At 42.6% G+C, this 19762-nt stretch overlaps 1 protein-coding gene across 1 annotated transcript; it reads right to left on the bottom strand.

The window, feature by feature from the left end:
• Positions 1 to 222: 222 nt before the first annotated feature.
• Positions 223 to 18341, bottom strand: LOC117050119 (carbonic anhydrase 3-like). The gene is made up of 7 exons (XM_033155502.1): positions 18224 to 18341; positions 15203 to 15400; positions 6713 to 6831; positions 5451 to 5547; positions 3039 to 3100; positions 1668 to 1823; positions 223 to 634 (listed from the first exon to the last, which is right to left on the bottom strand). The coding sequence occupies exons 1-7, from the start codon at positions 18258 to 18260 to the stop codon at positions 515 to 517; spliced, it is 789 nt and encodes a 262-aa protein (XP_033011393.1). The 5' UTR covers positions 18261 to 18341; the 3' UTR covers positions 223 to 514.
• Positions 18342 to 19762: the final 1421 nt, after the last annotated feature.

The following is a 19762-nucleotide window of genomic DNA, read 5'->3' as shown; positions in this document are numbered from 1 at the left end:
AATGGATGTCTTTAAATTCACCATTGACAATGAGAAGGATGCAGGATTAGACTTCCAGGCTGATTTTCTTCACAATTTGGATTTTTAATGACACTTTATACATAGATATGATACAGAAATGCATTCAACTCCTGCTGTGCTTTACAGGTGTGTGTGAGAGAGAGAGGGAGAGGGAGAGGGAGAGGGAGAGAGAGAGAGAGAGAGAGAGAGAGAGAGAGAGAGAGAGAGAGAGAGATCTTTGTAGACCTTCCCACCCACCCACAGAATTTTCCATAAAAATCATAGTGTTCACAAAGATTATCGAGAGAGATCCCCCATTCTAATATAGTTAATATTTTCCCAGTGATTTCCCCCCTCTAGAATGTTGATTAATTTTATCTAATTTGTCCTGTTTCATTGCTCAGAATTTCTAGCTCAACAGTACAGATCTCGAGGGAGAACAGCAGGTCGAACACAACATGAGTGTGGAATCCTGGGTCTTCACAACCGAAGATCATGGGCTTCAGCAAAGATTCTATTGGCATGAAGATCTTACCATCCTGTTATTCAGAGGCTGAAGAGGCCGCCAGTTGTCCACCAAAGCACAATAGGGATCACCTGCAGTGTTGCTAGATAGGCTACGAAGCTTTTCCATCTACAGAGAAGTAAAAAGATGTGAGGACCAACCTGGAGCCTGGCTAAAAATGAGATGTGTTAAGCACTGAGCAGACACATGGAATGCAGTTTCCTCAGAAAACTACCAGAGTCCGTTTGGGATGTACTTGCAACCAAACATGAAGGGATAAAGCCAGCAGAACCTGCTTCCATGTAAATGACATAATTAAGGGTGAGGGAGGGGCTTCAATATGGTTGTATGTTGAACCCAGCAAACCCTGCCAAAGTTCATTTGCATTTTGTGCTCCAATGAAATTTTTAACCGAGAGCAGGGGCAGATTTTGGTAATCTTTGGCAATATGGCACCCTGAGCGAGCCCAAAATTTGGTGCACCCAAATGGATCTCAATGATGGATCTTCTCAATTCTGTGCCCTCTTGGCTTGGTGCCCTGTGTGGGGTGCTGGCGAGAGGAAGCTAGGAAAAATTGGCATGGAAATATGAATCAAATGCTCTTTGGTGAGTCTCTCCCCTTCCTTCCCTGAATGTTTTCTTTTGTCAATAAAATTGAGACAGACAGTTATGTTCACAGCTACGGAAGATAGTGAAGAGAGAGCCTAACCACAAGCCAAACCTTGGCTGAGCTCCTCATGGTACAAGAATATAAAGGACTACAGAGGACCAAAATGGTTGCAAGCTCCTCTCTAGGAGTCAGCAAATTCACAATGTCCCAATAAGATATAGTTTATCTTATTGTGTTGTGTAAACCAAGTCTTAGTTTGGGGTTAATCCCCTTGTTACACTGTCAGAAGTTCTTTGAGGTGCATTATAAAGAATATTGGCTTTTTTGATTCTGTGGTTGGGTGAACAAATGCAAAAACTGAACTGAAACCCAATATGATTTTCAGCCTTTTCTCATAGTTCTGATTCCTCAGCTTTAGAAATGTCCCAGCATTTCTCATGGCTGTTGTCAGCATTGAATTAATGCATGTTATTCCTGATTAACAGAGCAAAGCTTTCAGCAAACTGTATGTGGATGTAGTTCACATGAAATACTTGCATAAGGAAAGCTTACCTGGTCCACACTGACGGTGATCGGCTCTTTCAGAATAATCCAGGTAACACACTCTTCACAAGGAGGCGTAGTGAAGGAGCCTTGGTAGGTGAAGTAGCTCCGATTTTGAGGGAAAAGGATGGATGGATCAAAGTTTTGAAAAGGAACCTCTTTCCCCTTAAATAAATAAAAAGAGAAGCAATACTATTAAATCCAGCTGAAGATCTAATTGAGGTCAGGGATAGGCATAACTAACACCCACACACAAGGGCAAAAGATTTTGGATATAATATACAGTTGGCAGCATGGGAAAAATTATGGAAAGATGACTTAAAATTTACAGCATGTTATACGCTGACAGAAAATTATATGAAGATGATGTACCGTTGGTACTTAACACCCAGTAAGTTAGCAAAAATGTATAGGACTAACTCAAATGTATGTTGGAAATGTAAGGAAAAAGAGGGCACCTTTTATCATATGTGGTGGAATTGTAAAAAGATAAAGGAAGTCTGGGTAATGATATGTAATGAACTTTTTAAAAATGTTTAAAATAACATTTGTTAAAAGAGCAGAAGTCTTTCTCCTGGGAATTATAAGTGCAGATATACCGAAAGATTTGAGAAGACTTTTTGTGACCATTCCCCCCCCCCCCACACACACACACAAAAATGGGGTGGGAAAGATAAAAAGCGATACTCCACTCCAGTTTCTAAATGTAGGAGGAATGCACCCATTCCTTTAACTGTGTGTACACTCATCTGATAGTGGCTGAACCCAGTTCTTAGAAAAGCCACCCTGCTTCTAATCTTCAAGAGCCAAAATATTTATCTTGCTTCCCTTATGCCCCTTCTACAGATCCACTTCTTCATTAACCCTTCTCTTATTTCTATTTTACCTTCCACCTGCCTCTCCTGTGTGTGGTCCCTGTTACTGGTTTGACAGGCCCCCTCCTTGTTTCCTTGGCAGATTATACAGATGAAACTCGAAAAATTAGAATATTGTGGAAAGGTTCATTTCTTTCAGTAATTCAACTTAAAAGGTGAAACTAATATATGAGATAGACTCATGACATGCAAAGCGAGATATGTCAAGCCTTTATTTGTCATAATTGTGATGATTCTGGCGTACAGCTGATGAGAACCCCAAATTAACAATTTCAATTTTGGTATTTTTATCAGCTGTGTGCCATAATCATCCTAATTATAACAAGCAAAGGCTTGACTTATCTCACTTTGCATGCCATGAGTCTATCTCATATATTAAACTCCAGTAGCTAATGAAAACAATTGCTTACATAAATGGACTTATCCATGATATTCTAATTTTTCGAGTTTCACCTGTAGATGGTTGCTGTTTTGCAAGCGTGATTCAGTTGTACCGTCAAGTTACCTTGGTCTTAATGGCTTCTATTTCTTCAAGAATTCTTTTCATCTCTGGCTTAGGATCTTTCCCTACCTGTGACAGAGAAAGTACAAAGATGAATAGCATGGAAGCTTATAAATCACAACAACATGCAGAATTGATCTTTAACCACCCCATCTGTCTGTTTAATTCTGAGAACATCTTGCACAGAAAAACAGCAAAAATAATGCCTGTTGGGTTTAAAAACAACAGAGAACAACATTTGGAACAATGTATTTGCCTGATTGTTCATCTGACTTGGTTTGCTGTCACTAAATTATGGTAACATGAATGCAGCAACCTCTCGCTTCAGTGGGTGTGCTAGAGTTTCTAAAAGTATTTTCGAAGTCCACATGCAACACTGCTGAAAGAGAAAGTAACAGGAAACCTCTGTTGTAGGTACAGGTGGAGTATAAAGTCCTCTGGATCATGGTCGAGCTACACCATCTCATCCAACTTCCTACCTTCTGAGGCAAGTTAAGGATTATCTGTACAGATTTTCCTTGAAAATTCCAAGGAAGGGTGTAGCACCCTTTCTGTTGTTAAGCCACTTATAAACCAGTTGCTATTTACTATTTCCACTGCTATTTCTTGCTATCTAAAGTGATAGCAAAATGCAAAAATAATAGGTTGATCTCTAGTAAGAATACTAAAATGGCACCTGCCACTCATGGTTTTTGCAAGTTCCTGCATTGAAAATAATCCGTTTGGGGTTGCTGTTGGGTTTTTGTTTGTTTTGAAAATATGTAGCCTGATTATTTAGGGCACTTCTAGTCCTTCAAAAGAGTTTTCATCAATTGATCAACTCAATTAATCATCTAGGACTGCAACCCTAAACACATTTACTAGAAGGTCTCGTTGAATTCAGGTAAATTTACTTCCAAGTAAGCATGCACAGAGGTTCCTTCATAACAGAAAAAAGCTGTGGGTTTCTAATTCTTATGTGATAAGAAGAGGAGCACATTGGGGATGATTAAAATGATTTGCTTGACAGATTGTCTGTTTGACATGCGTGTTAATTGTGCTCTGTTGGCATAATAAACTGTGGTGTGGTGGGAGGGGAGCTCAGGGGAAGACAGCTCCAGGACTTTTTTGCAGAGTAGCATCGCCAATGTCATCTGCCACAGTGCCAGGGCGATTAAACAGATTCTCAGGCAAACAAATGTGGTGATAATGGGGCTTTCAAGTATATTTGTGACCGAGTCACATGGTGGCAGTCAGAGAAAAAGAAAAATAATTTTCTTCTCTTTTCTGTTATGGAGGACAATTCCAATGACAACATTTATTTGCAAAATCTTTGCATTTCAGCTGACTGAAGCTCAATGTGTATTACAAGCTGAACCTATACTGTCAGATGTAAGCCGAACCGGCAATCTTCCCAGGACAGGGGCGCAGCAAGGGGGGCGTAGGGAGCAGTCCACCCCATGTTCCATAATTGGGGGGGGGGGGGTTTGACAAATTATCAAGGAACAATTACTGCCCTACTAGGGCGGTTCAGAAAAAACTTTTTTTAAAAAATGCCTGCTCCAAGCTCTTATCTTACTTACTAGGTATTATATAGCTATATATGAATTTCATGCATATCGTTAATATCTGACCATCCTCCACCAAAATAGCTGTTTTACTTGGCTGTTTTCCTATGTCGTGAAGGCTGAAATTTCAGTTCATTGGAGCACTTACTGTTCCCAACCCTAACCCTGTGGAAAGCCATCGAATTAGACTTTAATTTGATTTTGAGAATTTTTTAGGAGGTAATTTATTATTGTATTGATTTTATACCAATGTTATGTATCTGATGTTAGCACCCTGAGCCCCCGGACTTCGGCTGGGGGAGGGCGGGATATAAATAAAAGTTTTTTATTATTATTACGTTGTTATTATTCCTTGTTTGAAAATATGAAATAACGTAAAACCATTTTTGCAGGGGGGGAATCAATGGGGGGGGTGACAAGAAATTTTCCACTCCGGGTACCACCTGACCTTCCTACGCCCTGTCCCAAGAAATTGTACATAAGATTCTAATATATGCTATGACTGCTGCACCCTCAGTGCAAACACACACACAAAAGGATCAGTTTGGTTGTCTGAATTTTTGACTCTCCTTAAGGGTGCCTTTTTTGCTGAGAACCCACTGGTAACAAGCAGTCCAGACATAGTATATCCACACTTGCACATTCATGCAATACTGGACATTTTTTTCAGATAGACATAGAATTTGTAGAGTTGGAGAGACCACAAGGATCACCTAGTCCAACCCCCTGCAATGCAGGAATCTTTTGCCCAAAGTGGCACTCGAACCCATGGCCCTGAAATTAAGAGTCTCATACTCTACCGACTGAGCTACTTAGACAGCAAGATTGCTATGCATCATAATATTGGTAAGGAAAAGATAGAGCTTACTTTCAGAAAGAATAGCCAAGATAGCCAACACCATCGTGTTTTTCCTCAGAGAATCTGCATAATTGCTATACTTAGGATACCAGTGCACCAAATGAATCTGGAACAAGGAAAATCTATTATACTAGGGACTCTGCCCATGCTTGCTCACCCCCCAACATTAACCCCTTAGACAGAGAGTCCCATTCCGACCCCCATGAAACTACTAAACTTTCACCTTCTGAACCCTATTACTGAAGCCACTTCTCTCTTCTATTCTGCAGTCCTGCACTGAACCTGGTTGCACTTTCAACCCTCCATCTTTGATGCAATTATTATTATTATTATTATTATTATTATTATTATATTATTATACCCCACCCATCTGGCTGGGTTTCCCCAGCCACTCTGGGTATCTTACAGCACTTTAAAAAATTGTTAAACATTAGACATTTCCCAATACAGGGTTGCTTTCAGATGTCTTCTAAAAGTCAGGTACAGTGGTGCCCCGCTAGACGAAAATAATTCGTTCTACGAGTGTCTTCGTAGAGCGAATTTTTCGTCTAGCGAAGCGGCAATGCAGCCCAAGTGGTTTTCGCGCTAAAAAAAAAATTCGTCTTGCGAGGCAGCCCCATTGACTTTTTCGTCTTGCGGGGCAGCTTCCGCTAGACGAATGCAGTTCGTCTAGCGAGTTTTTCGTCTAGCGAGGCATTCGTCTAGCGGGGCACCACTGTAGTTGTTTATGGAAGGGCGTTCTACAGGGTAGGTACCACTACCGGGAAGGCCCTCTGCCTGCTTCCATGTAACTTCACTTCATGTAGTGAGTGAATCGCCAGAAGGCCCTCGGAACTGGAAGTGTCTGGGATGAATGATGGGGGTGGAGCCTCCCCATTGCACACAGAATACCACACATTTCACCTACTAAGCACCCTTTCATCTTCTTCCCAGCTATGAAGTCGCTATCCCCTCCTATTCTTCAGTTACTTTCACACCCCTCCTTTTTATCTTCTCAACCCCATAAGCGTGCCTCCTATTCTCTTCCTTTTTTCAACACCCCATTTTCACAGCATCTTGTTCTCACAGGGGGGAGGGGGGCAACCTTGTGGCTGTGATAGACCCACGAGCCGGACCTGATCACAAGAGCCCTCTCCCCATCTGTGGTTTCCAGAAACTGGCATTCAGAAGCATAAGGCCTCCGACCATGGAGGCAGAGTACAGCCACCATGGTTAGCAGCCATTGGTAGCTTGATCCTCCATGATGCATTCTCGAGTGCACAAAGACTCACCTCTCCTGCATGCCTTTGTGCATCCACCACATGCTCTGAGCCTTTGTCATCTGTAGAACCCCAGTGGATGAGAAGCTGACGCAGCCGGTAAGTACCCTGGAGTGGCCCTCCCCTGAGCACTGCAACAAATAGGTCTTAATTAAAAGAAGGCTTTTCTGGGCTGGAACAGAAAGGGGCAACCATGTACTGCAGGACTGATGAGCACCTCTTGCAAATATGGCCGATGTCAGAGAGGGCATCTCATCTTCTATCACCTGGCATGCTGGCACGGCCTACTGCCGACACTTCAATCAGCACCGGATGACAGGGGCTAGACCAGGGGCTTTCCTACGAAGCCCTGAAACAACGCTACATTGTGGGCATGGTGAAAAATCAAAATGGCAGCTAGACTCACCTCCCCGGAGCACTGCTGTAGCATTTGCCAATTAAGCCCAACAAGATCCACTTATGGACAAGTGGTCCCCTCAGACCTGGAGCCATACCTGGTGCCTACAGCACTGTTATTACTACTCTGCCATCGCTATATTGTTCATAGAAATTAGTGTTATTTGAATAAATGGTTGACCTTACAGAGATGCTGTATGTACTTCTGTTGCCCAGGAAAATCTTTTAATAAAAACAATTAATAATAATGGTTGGCCTTCTCGTAGCTTGGCAGTTGTCCAAAATTACAGCATAAACAAGGTTCAGATTCATCATCATCATCATCATCATCATGTTGTTGTTGTTGATGATGATGATGATGATGATGATGATGATGATATGCTGCCCTTCTGACTGGGTTGCCCCAGTCACTCTGGGCAGCTCCCAACAAAATATTAAAAACACAATAAACTTCAAGCATTAAAAACCTCCCTATACATTCATAGCAACCTTTAATTAACACAGCAGTTAATTAAAGTGGGTCGAAATTAAAAAGTCTTAAGAGTTCTCTTCAGTGTCAGCCATGATAGAGCACTGCTGTACATATTTCCTTGAGGAGGGAATTCCACAAACACAGTATCATCGTGAAGCATGAGGTTTACCAGTAGCACTGCTGGTGGCAATTAAGAACAGGAATTCTTGGTTGAGAACAATAATAGCTCACACTTGTCACTTGTGAGTTAATTACATGTCACTCTGTGGGCATCAAGTGAAGCTGAGCCTTTGCCCAAAATTCACACACCCCTCACCCATCTATAAATAGGCCCTGACTTCTATCTCAATGAAGAACCAGTTATAATGGCAAGGAAGGTGCATTTCACATCACAGGAAATATTTCTGAAGTTCCTTCAAATAACCAATGTTGTTGTTGTTGTTGTTGTTGTTCAGTCGTTCAGTTGTTCAGTCGTGTCCGACTCTTCATGACCCCATGGACCAGAGCATGCCAGGCACGCCTATCCTTCACTGCCTCTCGCAGTTTGGCCAAACTCATGTTAGTAGCTTTGAGAACACTGTCCAACCATCTCATCCTCTGTCGTCCCCTTCTCCTTGTGCCCTCCATCTTTCCCAACATCAGGGTCTTTTCTAGGGAGTCTTCTCTTCTCATGAGGTGGCCAAAGTACTGGAGCCTCAACTTCAGGATCTGTCCTTCCAGTGAGCACTCAGGGCTGATTTCTTTGAGAATGGATAGGTTTGATCTTCTTGCAGTCCATGGGACTCTCAAGAGTCTCCTCCAGCACCATAATTCAAAAGCATCAATTCTTCGGCGATCAGTCTTCTTTATGGTCCAGCTCTCACTTCCGTACATTACCACTGGGAAAACCATAGCTTTAACTATACGGACCTTTGTTGGCAAGGTGATGTCTTTGCTTTTTAAGATGCTGTCTAGGTTTGTCATTGCTTTTCTCCCAAGAAGCTGACTAAAATCCCTTTCTCTCATCACACACATGTGTGTAATTTAATATGGCAGTGCTCCCCCTTAAAATAAACAAAAAAATGGGGGGGACAGCAAGTGTCCATATTTATTTCCTTCCAGACATGTCAATCAACCCCAAACTGCTGTGAAGTTTCTTGAGCTCCCAACACAAGGGGAAGGGGAGGTGCACTGTAGTGTGGCACAGGGTGACCAAGTACTGACTGTGTGCTTCATACCATAAGAGAAGATGCTTGTGTGTGGGGTGCCCTGTGTAGTTCAAACAATGTCAGTCAACCTGAAAAATGGGAGGTCAAAATTAGAGCTGTTCCCGAAATGGCACCTGAAAATCCACCACCCTGTTTCTATTGGTGCAGAAATGGTGGGAGGTGCCTAATTTCTCCAGCAGGAGAAGAATTTGCCAACACTTTTTCAGGGAGCTTACCATTGGCAGTGGCAGCAACACAGCTTATTTCCCCACAAAGTTTTGTTTGTTTGTTTTGCTTTGCTTTTGCAACTGTGTTGTCAGCCTGGCCACAATCGTATGGACTCCACAATGCCACAGACCCAATGTCATACCAGCAGCCATACTCTCACCTTTTGTGCAGTGGGGAGGCATGTGAAGGAACTCCTGTTCACAGTATCCCTTGCATACTAGCTGCATGCTACTGTCCATGGCAGGAATGGGGCCAGCTTACATAAGTGTTGTGGTCTCCCTCAGAAATCCTTTCAATGCATGCGTTGTCTCAACCTCCCTAGAAGGCCATCACTCATAGTGTGTGTACATGCAAAATCTTCTATGTCGCTTTTAGCTCTGTGCGTGCAATATTTTGAAAGCACATTTGGAACACACACACCCCCCCCTAGAATTCTAAGTAGTTTGTTAAGGGTTGCCAGAAATTGTAATTCTGTGAGGGCTAAACTACTGTGTCCAGAATTCTTTAACAGAAAGAAGGTGCTTCATATGTGCTTTGAATGTATAGTGTGTACAGCCTCTGCCTTTGCTCAAAAGTGGGACTGTGGCTCTTAAAACACTACAGCAACTTGCAAAGCTCTTTGACCAGAGATCATAGTAAAACCAGAGTAACTGGCATGAGCAACAATGCCTCTATCATACCCCCACCAGCTCTCTGAAGAAGTTATCACCTGTTTCCAGTTACATTCCACCCAGTATGAAACCCCATCTCCAACTCTGACCATCCTGCTTTTGCTTAAGAATAAAAGAGTTGCAACGGAACAGGTTTCCTACTATGAAAATGTCAAATGCCCATCTGCCAACTATTTTACAGTGGGAAATTCATATATGTATTTCTTAGTTATTCCTTATGGCGTTGTCTCACTGAAGAAGAACCACCTAAATTTCACTACCACAAGATTTAGGAATAACCACTAACTTGGTCACCTTAAAAATGAGATAGGACAAATTCAAGGACTATGAGCCATGATGACTCTGAAAACCAGCTGCTGTGCGGCACATGTCCTAGTTGTGAGTCCCCAATATGTAGTCTGCTGTTGGGGCAGAATGCTGGACAAGACAGACATCTGGTGAGATGCAGCAAGATTCTTCTTCTGGTAATAAGCAATCTTTCTCCATTATGGGGTTTTTGTTTTCACCATACGAAACAGATTTTTGTGCATGGAAGGATCTGTTGATTATACCCTTCTGGTGTGAATGCAAGTGTGTGACGGCATAGTCACATCAGCAAAAAACAAAAAAAAAACCCTTGAGCTGGCAGCTTGTAATCTACTGTAAAATCAATGTAAGAAAATGTCTATTCTACTCAGTAGGTTGCAAGGGGGAGGGAAATTGATTCCTTTTTTTCACAAGGCAGATGCCACTGGGAGCCAGGTAAAAACAAAATCTATCAGGCAAGGAATGTTAGCCCTGTTTATATATAGTTATGGGGGAGAGCAGGTCTTATTGACGCAAAGCCTCACCTGTTGCCAGATTTATAGTGACAGGTGATAATCCACAAGTGAAAACAATGAGGCCAAGTTTTCCCCAAGATACAAAAGGATGGCTTTGCCATGCTGTTTTAGGATAAAAACAAAGTAACAGTATAGCACAGTTGGCTATGTCAGTAACTATGCATTAACAGGTCCAGAAATAAATAAACATTTGGTCGGCAGACTGATTTGGCATATTCTTTGTCATTATTGTTAATAAAGTCAGCTATGTGTGTTTGACAATGTGCAATCATATGGCTTGCATTTCCAAGAAGGAAATTTTTCGCCTAAAGCAAAACAACTGTCAATAGCAAAGAAGGAAAGAAGGAAAGAAGGAGTTGGAGACCTGGAATAGATTAAACTTATCCCTTTTAGGTAGAATCGCAACTATTAAGATGAATATTCTTCCAAAAATGTTGTTCCTCTTCCAAATGATACCAATACTGGGAACATCTACAACCATCTTTAAGCAATGGAAGAAGGATGTCATAAAATTCGTGTGGAATTATAAGCCTGCAAGAATTAAATATAAATTACTGATTGACACTAAGGACAGAGGTGGTTTGGCATTACCCGATTTAAAACTTTATCATGATGCGGCAGGTTTTTTATGGCTAAAAGAATGGTTATTACTAGAAAATCATGAATTGCTGGATCTTGAGGGGTTTGAAAACAAATTTGGCTGGCATGCCTACCTGGTGGAAAATAAATTAAAAGCACATAAAGGGTTTAACAATCATATTATCAAAAAGTCTCTATTGAAAATTTGGGGAAAACACCAAAGATTATTGGAACCTAAAACACCTAAATGGGTCTCTCCAATCGAAATAATTACAGTTAAAAAAATAAACTCCAATGCAAACTGGGGCAAATGTAAAGATCTGATAGAACAAAAAGACGGAAAATTAAAAATAAAGGAGAATAAGGATATTAAACATTTCTTAATGGGTTGGATCCAATACCATCAAATAAATAGTAAATTTAACCAAGACAGGACACAAAAAGGGTTCCTAAACGAACCTTCTTTATTAGAAATACACCTGTTACAAAGCAGAAATAAATTAATATCAAATATGTAATATATTACTGGAATGGGAGGTTAAAGATGAGATGGTGAAAGTGGGCGAGAGAATTGGGTAAGACAATTGATTTGGAAAAATGGGAAAGACTCTGGAAAGAAGCATGGAAGTTTACAGCAGCAGAGGGGATTAAGGAAAACATGATTAAGATGTTCTACAGGTGGTATATGACTCCAAGTAAAATACACAAGATGTACAAAACAAAAAGCAACTCTTGCTGGAAATGTCAAAAGGAAGAGGGGACCTTCTTACACATGTGGTGGCATTGCGGGGTGATTCAAAATTTTTGGAGCCAGGTTTTAGAAGAAATTTTAAAAAATGATGAAATATAACATAAAGAAAAAGCCGGAATTATTTTTGCTGGGAATTTTGGATGGGGAAATAAATAAACAATATGAGAAACTTTTTCATTATGCCACGGCAGCGGCGAGAATGTTGATCGCCCAATATTGGAAAAAGAAAGAAGTACCAGCAATTAAGGATTGGCAAGAAAAATTATTTAATTATATAGACCTGGCTAAATTAACTGATAAAATCAGAGGAAGTAGTGACCAAAAATTCCAACAAGATTGGGGAAAATTTGGAGACTACCTGAAAAAGCAATGCCCCACTGTGAAATGCTGGCTCCATTTCTAAGCACTCTGTATTGGGAGCTGAAGTTAGCAAGGAAAATACAAGAAAATAAAATAGAAGGATTACACAAGAGTACCAAAGTAGTAAACTAGAAGAGATAGACTGACAACCTGGGATGAAGACAAGTGGAAGCCGTAAGAGAAGGGGAAGTAACAGATAGTAGAAATAGACATGTATGGACAGAAGAAAGGAAGAAAGAAGTATTACTAAAGGTTAGTAGAATGGATTTATATGAATATGGAATTGGATGTTATGTTTTGCTTTGTATTATTTACAACTGAATTATTGGGAATATAGGAAGGCATTAATTGAATGCATTTTGTGGTTTTTTAGGAAGAATTTAACATGTAATCTTTTAACATTGCTATTCTTTGGTTATCGTTTGTTTGTTTTTATTCAATTTTTTTCTCTTTTGTATAGATGTAATAAAGTAAATTTAAAAAAAAAAAAAAGCAATGAGGCTTTTATTCTATGAAGGTTTGGAAGGGAAACCTCACAGTCTCTACAAAGAGTGTGGAAGTTCTGGAAAACAGGGTGTTCTGCAAGAGAACCTCCTTCCTGACCTGCAATGCCCCTGTCCCACTGTTGTAACCCTGGGTCCCCTGAGATACTAAACTTGTTTTTATTTGCAGCCTAAAAAGGGAAAGGAACCCAAGTTTCCAGAGCCAGAAAGCTGATAACCCAATGTACTGTAGCAATCCCAAAAGGCCTTTGTTTGAACAACGTTCAAGTTCTTTGACCTCCAGCAATAGCATGGAATTTCAAAGTTAATGCTAACACAGATCTTAAATCCTTTTGTGCTGGAGCACTGCTGGTCTCATGTCAGTGATTGATATCCTATGTGTTGGAATACCCAAGGATAAAGACTGTGTTAAGCGCAGGGCAAAAGGCTTAATGTTGACTTTTCTTTCTTTAGTTGGTATGGGGATGCCTGCCCAAAGCAACGCCCCCGCGCCTCAGCTGTGTCAATTCTTCTCATTCTGACTGGTATCCAGACGTACCCACACAGAAATAAATCACCAGCAACAAAAAGCACTTATGTAAAGATCTCAAAGGCCCATATAAAGTGCGGGTGGCCTGGCTGTCATGGCTACATGACAAATGAGGACACTCAGACACTGAAATGGATAGCGAAATTCCCACTAGGGTGATTGTGGGTTCCCCAGAGCCAGGACCTGGAACTCGATGCTCTGGTATACATGCCAAAGTTAGGGTATCACAACTACTATAGTAGGACAACATCACAAAAGGTGGACATTACATCAGCGTGGCAGTAACATCAGAAAACAACAACACTGCAAGCAGATATAATGTCACCAATGTTTAGGATCAGCATCCTTAAGGTCCTAATTCTTAAATATCCAAAGCAGTTTCATGAAGTCCCATGGAGAGCAATTATCCAAAGCATCCCTTGAGGATTACAGCTTAACAGTACGATTAAAACAAACAAACATAAAAAATTACTTGTGAATGGCGGACGTACAGCTGAAAGCATGATGATGTGCAATGCATAGCCCCCATCACAATACAGTGAATGAATGGTGCTGAATCTACAACCCTACTGCTATTATCATATTTGGAACAGGACCTCGTGGACCATCTATCCTATGGTTTGTACTATGCTCTCAGACTGAACTGTGGAGTACCTCTGATGAGACCCATGAGCTCTTACACCACTATTTTAGAGACAGGAAATTAGACGCACGGATGATACATGTACAAAAGTCTCAATTTATTCTGAATATTCAAACTGGACTTCAGAAGTAGGTTTAAGCTTGGTAAAACCAGATTGCCACAGCAAATATGTCCACAGCAAATATCTGTGTGCCTGTGAGATTATTGTCCAGGCCAAAAGCTACTGCTCATTCTCTGCATTTTAATGCAGGTCACTCATCTTTTGCACATAATGCATAGGGGGGCATTCATTTAAGTAATTACGTAATACACATTGCCATCTAAATATTTTAAAACCCATCAGGTCCAGAGTCTAAAATTGCCTAACTGGACCATCAGAAGGCGAAAGAGCTATCACACAAGCGTATCACAAAAGCACGTCGCCATCTTCCCTAGCTTTTAAGCTGTTTCCAGGTCCAATTCAAGGTGTTGGTTTTGAGTGTTAATGCTCTTCATAACATGCAACCAGGGTACTTAAAAATGGCCTCTCTCCACCTGAACTTAGCAAAGGCTAGTCATATGGTGCCCTCCAGGGCTGGCCCACCCATGAAGTAGGGTGAAGCAGCCACTTCAGGCGGCAGAACTCCCTGCTTGGCACCCCATCCATGCCACTACCTCCGCCACTGGTGGAGAAGTGGTACCAGCAGGAGTGTCAATTTCCAGCAAGATCTCACCAAAATCTCATGGAGCACGAGAGAGCTCACAAAATTTCAGCGAGATTTTGCCATAAATAGCTGCCGATGCCAGCGCCACTTTTCTGCCACCACCAGTGCCGCATCGCCAAGGCAGAGCAGAGTGGGACGTCATTTCCCCCCCCCCTTGCCATTGGCTATTCTGGCTGGGCCTGATGGGAACCGGAGTTCAAAAACATCCTGAGTGCACCATGTTGGCTACCCTTCCAGACTTTTGAGTTATTCTTCGGAAGACTTTCTCTGATTGCCACCCACCCAGAGTGTGCTGCAGTGGGGGATAGGGACTTTTCCATGGTGGCACCCCAACTGTGGAGTGTCCTCCTCACAGAGCTTCCCCTAGCACCTATCTTGATGTCATTTTCATGCCTAGCAAAGACCTCTTCATTGTTCTGTGCTTCTAATCTATCTTAGCTTCAGGCTGTTTTCATAAAGGTGCCCTGCCACTGTAAATCAATCAATCAAATAAATATATACATTGCTTAAGATCCCTGCATGCAAAAAAGGATGAAGTAGTAGAGGGTCTCTGCCACCCCCACCCCCAAAATATATTGGTAGTTTGAACGATCCCTTCCTGACTTCATTTTGCAGGGGTGCATACTGGTTAACTAGAAGAGATAAAACTCAAAGTTACCTGAGCGATCGAAAGTGTCATCAAATGTAACACGGCAAGTTTTCCCAGTGTTCATTATGGTCTTAGCTGCACCTGGATCATAGCCAGTAAACCAAGGCAACAGAGCAGGGTCTTTGTAGGAATCCTTGGTCAGGATTGCAACAGGTGACTGATTATTCCCTTTAGCCATTGGGTATGTTTCATGCCAGCGATCTGGCCCTAAGGGGAAAAGACAATATGTTCTGAACATATGCTGTAAGTCCTGCAAACACTGCACGGTGCCCACTTTCACATCTGCTTAGCGTTTGGCAGTCAGGGAGTGCAAACTTTAGTATCTTGCTCAGCTATACAGGACCATGGTAAATTAGTAAAAAAGAACGGGCAGATTAACTTAAATTTAAAGGTTGGCAGCTGCAGTCATATATACCCTTAGCTGGTGAACTTTCTTTTGAGTATATGTGCAGAACTGTGCTGGAAGAAACACAGCACATTCCCCCCCACCCCACCCCATTGCCATCATGGATTTTGATGATGATTTTGATGGTAAGATTTCTTATCCATCCTTCACCACAAGATCCCAGGGCAGTTCACCACGAGTTAAAAATACAATACAATAGTTAAAATAGTTAAAACATACTACAGTCAAGAGAATAGGGTGGGTCCTATATCTCAGGTGTCAGACGCTAGGATAGAGTGTTATTTATTATATTATTGCATTGCATTTATATCTCACCTTTTTAATCCATAGGTTAATCCCCACAACAATCTTGTGAGGTAGGTTAGACTGGGAGTATCTGTAGGGGAGGAAAATAAAAAAAAATTCCTTCCAGTCGCACCTTAGAGACCAACTAAGTTTGTTATTGGTATGAGCTTTTGTGTGCATGCACACTTCTTCAGAAGTGTAGGGAAGGAGGTTGTCTTTCAGATATTTAGGGTGTAAGTTGGTTAGGGCTTCAAACACTAAGTAGTAGCTTGAACCGGACCCAGAAACAAACAAACTAGCATCCAGTGCAGCTGTTTTAAAACAGGAGTTATAGGATTTCTAAATACGGGCTGGGGCTTCAATCTGACTGCTGCATTTGGGGCCAGTCGAAGTTTCCAAGTAGACTCCAAGGAGTGCCCCACATAGAATGCATTCCAGTCACCCAGTCTAGAAGTTACCAGCACATGGAGTGCAGTGACTGGCCAAGACTTCTTTGTCCAAAAGACACCATAGATGGCCAAACAGACTTAGCTGGAAAGAGGTCACCGAAGACATCTGAGTCCCAAGTGACAAAGTTGGATCCAGGAGTACCTACCTCTAAGCTATGAACCTGCTTCTACCAGGGGAGTATAACCCCATCCAGAACAGGCAACCACCCACCTCCCAGATTTGAGAACTCAGAACACATAACACTTTTGCCTTTTCAAGATTCAGCTTCAGTTTATTTGCCAACCTCCAGCTCCTAACTATCTCCAAGCACCCGTCTAGCACTTCCGCTGCCTCTCCTGATTCAGATAGAATAGAGAGCTAGAGTTGGGTGTCATTTGCAAATCAGCAGCACCACACTTGGAATCTCCTGAAGACAGTGGTTCGGATATATGTCATATATATAGCCTGAGGGACAAGATAGAACTTGCAGGATAGCACAGGGCAACTTCCATGGCACTGAATGGTTTCCCCTCATAATTGCTTTCTGGAAATGGCCCTGCAGGCAGGAGCAGAACCACTGAACTGCAGCTTCCTAAGTTTCTTCAAACTGTTTTATCCTGACAACTTCCCCGCAATTTAAGTTAGGCTGCAAAGAGCAGGAACAAAATGACTCCTCTTCTAAAGCAGGCTGCTGAAATGAAGAAAGCTTGGGGTAACCGGGAATGAATTTCTGTGTGGAAAGACTGTGAGCTCCCATTCAGTTCTGGTACTCAAAACAGAATACTGGGTTTCCAGTAACAACAACAAAAAGTCTGTGGTCTGGCTATCCCTGCTCTACGTACAACACCTTGAGTACAGTGTTAGAAACTGAAATATGAAAACTAGGAGCTAAATGGCACCTTAAACCTAGGTTATGGGCGCAACAACAGGATGTCTAGACACACTTTTTATAACGGGAATACAAAGCTGAAAATGAATGAACTGCAGCTAAAATCTTATGTTCATTTTTCACACGGTCTGGTTATCATCTGAAGACTTCAAAAAACAGAGCCATGCTTCCCCTGCTGGGCCCCCAAATATTCTTAAGAGGGCCTTTTCTCCAGTCTTCAGAGAGTGGCTGGAAGTGGGGAGGCAGAAAAAGAATAGAGTAGTGCCAGGAAAATGCATCAGAAAGCATGCAAACAATTGCTTCATGCAACATACAACCTCCTTGCAAACTTTGTGCTTGCAAATCAGGATTAATAGAAGCTACCTCCATCTTCTTCAAGACAGAAACTGGGGGACCTGTTGGCCCTCCAGATGTCCTTGGTCTCTAAATCTCACCAGCCCCAGCCAACATGGCCAATGGTCAGGGGTGATGGAAGCTGCATGCAGTCTGGGATAGCTCAGTTGGTAGAAAAGGAGTCGTTTAATCTCAGGGTTGTGGGTTCGAGTCCCACATTGGGCAAAAAGATTCCTGCTTTTGGACTAGGTGATCTTTGTGGTTCCATCCAACTCTACAATTCTGTGATCTGCAGCAAAGCCACGTGACGTCCCCCTTCCAACTTTCAGGCGGCAAGGACATCTGTGCCAGCTGAAAGAGCTCAATAGCTGCCCGAAAAGCTTGCGCCCTATTTTGCTAACCAGCGAGCGGGGGAAATTCAATCAACAGAACATACCAAGACTGACCCCAAGCCAAAGCCCTGGGAATCCAATATAGAAAGAGATGCTATTGGGGGAGCTCCATCGAAAGTAAATAAATAAATACCGGGCACCGTTGGGCAAGGAGCAGCTGGTGAGAGATGCTCGTTCCCGTTAGCGAAACTGTGCTGCCTCTCCTACCCGCTCCCCTTTACGCGGGGAGGAGGGCGCCGCCGTGGGAAGCCGCAAACTCCGGCTCCCCACGAGAGACCCGCCCGCGTCCCGCTCACCATTGTCTTTTAAATAGCCCCACGGCTGCAAGCTCATGATCTCCGACGGGACGGTTTGCGCTGCGGCTCCTCCGGCTGCGGTGGCCGCGACCGTCCCCTGCCAGGGCCATTTATAGGGCTCGGCCGAGTCCAGCCCTTAGACAGCAGAGGGGCGAGAAGGGCGATGCTCGCCGGGGGCTGTGGGCGGAGATGGAGGAGGAGCCCCGGGCGGGCGGGAGCCGTCGCGGGTGCGGGGAAGCTGGAAAGGGCGAGGCCGGCAGCGCCGCCCGAGCGACGGGGATCTCCCGTTGCCCTTTTTATTCTCTCTCCCTTATCGCCTCTCTTATCGTTCAGAAATAGTTGTGGGGTCTTGGACATTGGAAAGGGACTGAATAAAGCGAGGCATTGTAGGGCTTTTTAATCTAGGCAATCCTTTTTATTGGATATAAGGCGGGAAGCATCCTTTCGATTCAAAGCAGGTTTTATAAATGGGGGACGTCATGTGAAGATAGGAAAATTGAGAGCTGACGTTTATACTGCCATTTAACGTTTATGCTGTAATTTGAACTGGGCAGTTCCCCCGTTTTGCCCGCCCAAAACTTATTATGTGGAGTTATTTCCACGCTGAGAGTTGCTGTTTTAGCAGCACTGTGTAGCCTACTCATGGTTCACCCTCTATAAGCTACTGTACATAACTTTAACATTTCAGCAGATATCCCCCCCCCCACACACACACACCTCTTCCCTCATGTTACCAGTGCCGGATTTACTATAAGATAAACAAATTATAGCTTAGGGCCCCACTCTATTGGGGGCCCCAAAAAAATTAAAGGAGAAAAACCTGGATGTACATTTCCAAAATATAAGATAAAAAACAAATAAAATAAAACCTACATACAGCAACAGTGTTTTGTGTTGTGTAGGCTCCTAGGATGTAAGTAATGGGCCACGCCTGCTAGCCTGCTCCCTAAAATATTCAACACAAAAAAACAGCGACAATTTGTTGTTGACAAAGGACAGCTGGACATATAAAGGGCCCCATTACCTTCTGTAGCTTAGGGCCTCATCAAACCTAAATCCGGCCCTGCATGTTACCACAGCTTTCCACATTAAGGGCCTCAGGACATCATTTTTACTGCACATTTGAGATCCTGCTGTCTATACTTGTCTGTGTCTGCAAAAGTTCTGGGACGGTCACATTGCTTCATTTCCAGTCAGTGCACACCCTGTAACTTCTTGCTGAAATCTCCTAATGTTTCATACTACAAATCCTCTGAATTTTATTTGTACAAACACACACACACACACACACAGGCCCCACACACTTTAGTTGCACTATAGCGCCCCCCCCCCCCCGACAGCATTGTGGAAGCATCACAGAGCAACTAATAAAGCAGAGTAAATTCACTGCTAGTTGTACTATCAATGTGTCAAGAACATATTGCAGAATACTCTTGCAATGAAATACTACTTTGAATTGGGCCCCCAATATGAAAGTAGCCACAGCAAGTATTTACTCTGTCGGTTGCCACTGACCTATAAAATGTGAACACAACAAAT

This window comes from Lacerta agilis, chromosome 7, assembly GCF_009819535.1.
Source record: "Lacerta agilis isolate rLacAgi1 chromosome 7, rLacAgi1.pri, whole genome shotgun sequence".
Taxonomy (NCBI): domain Eukaryota; kingdom Metazoa; phylum Chordata; class Lepidosauria; order Squamata; family Lacertidae; genus Lacerta; species Lacerta agilis.
This window is presented reverse-complemented; position numbering and strand designations above follow the sequence as displayed.

Excerpts from the sequence above, each read along its gene's own strand:
- LOC117050119 (XM_033155502.1), bottom strand. The coding sequence starts at position 18,260 with ATGAGCTTGCAGCCGTGGGGCTATTTAAAAGACAATG. Across the intron at positions 6,832-15,202 it reads TGACACTTTCGATCGCTCAG|TGCTCAGGGGAGGGCCACTC; the intron begins GTAACTTTGAGT and ends TATTTGTTGCAG. Across the intron at positions 5,548-6,712 it reads CACAAAGGCATGCAGGAGAG|ATTCATTTGGTGCACTGGTA; the intron begins GTGAGTCTTTGT and ends TCCTTGTTCCAG.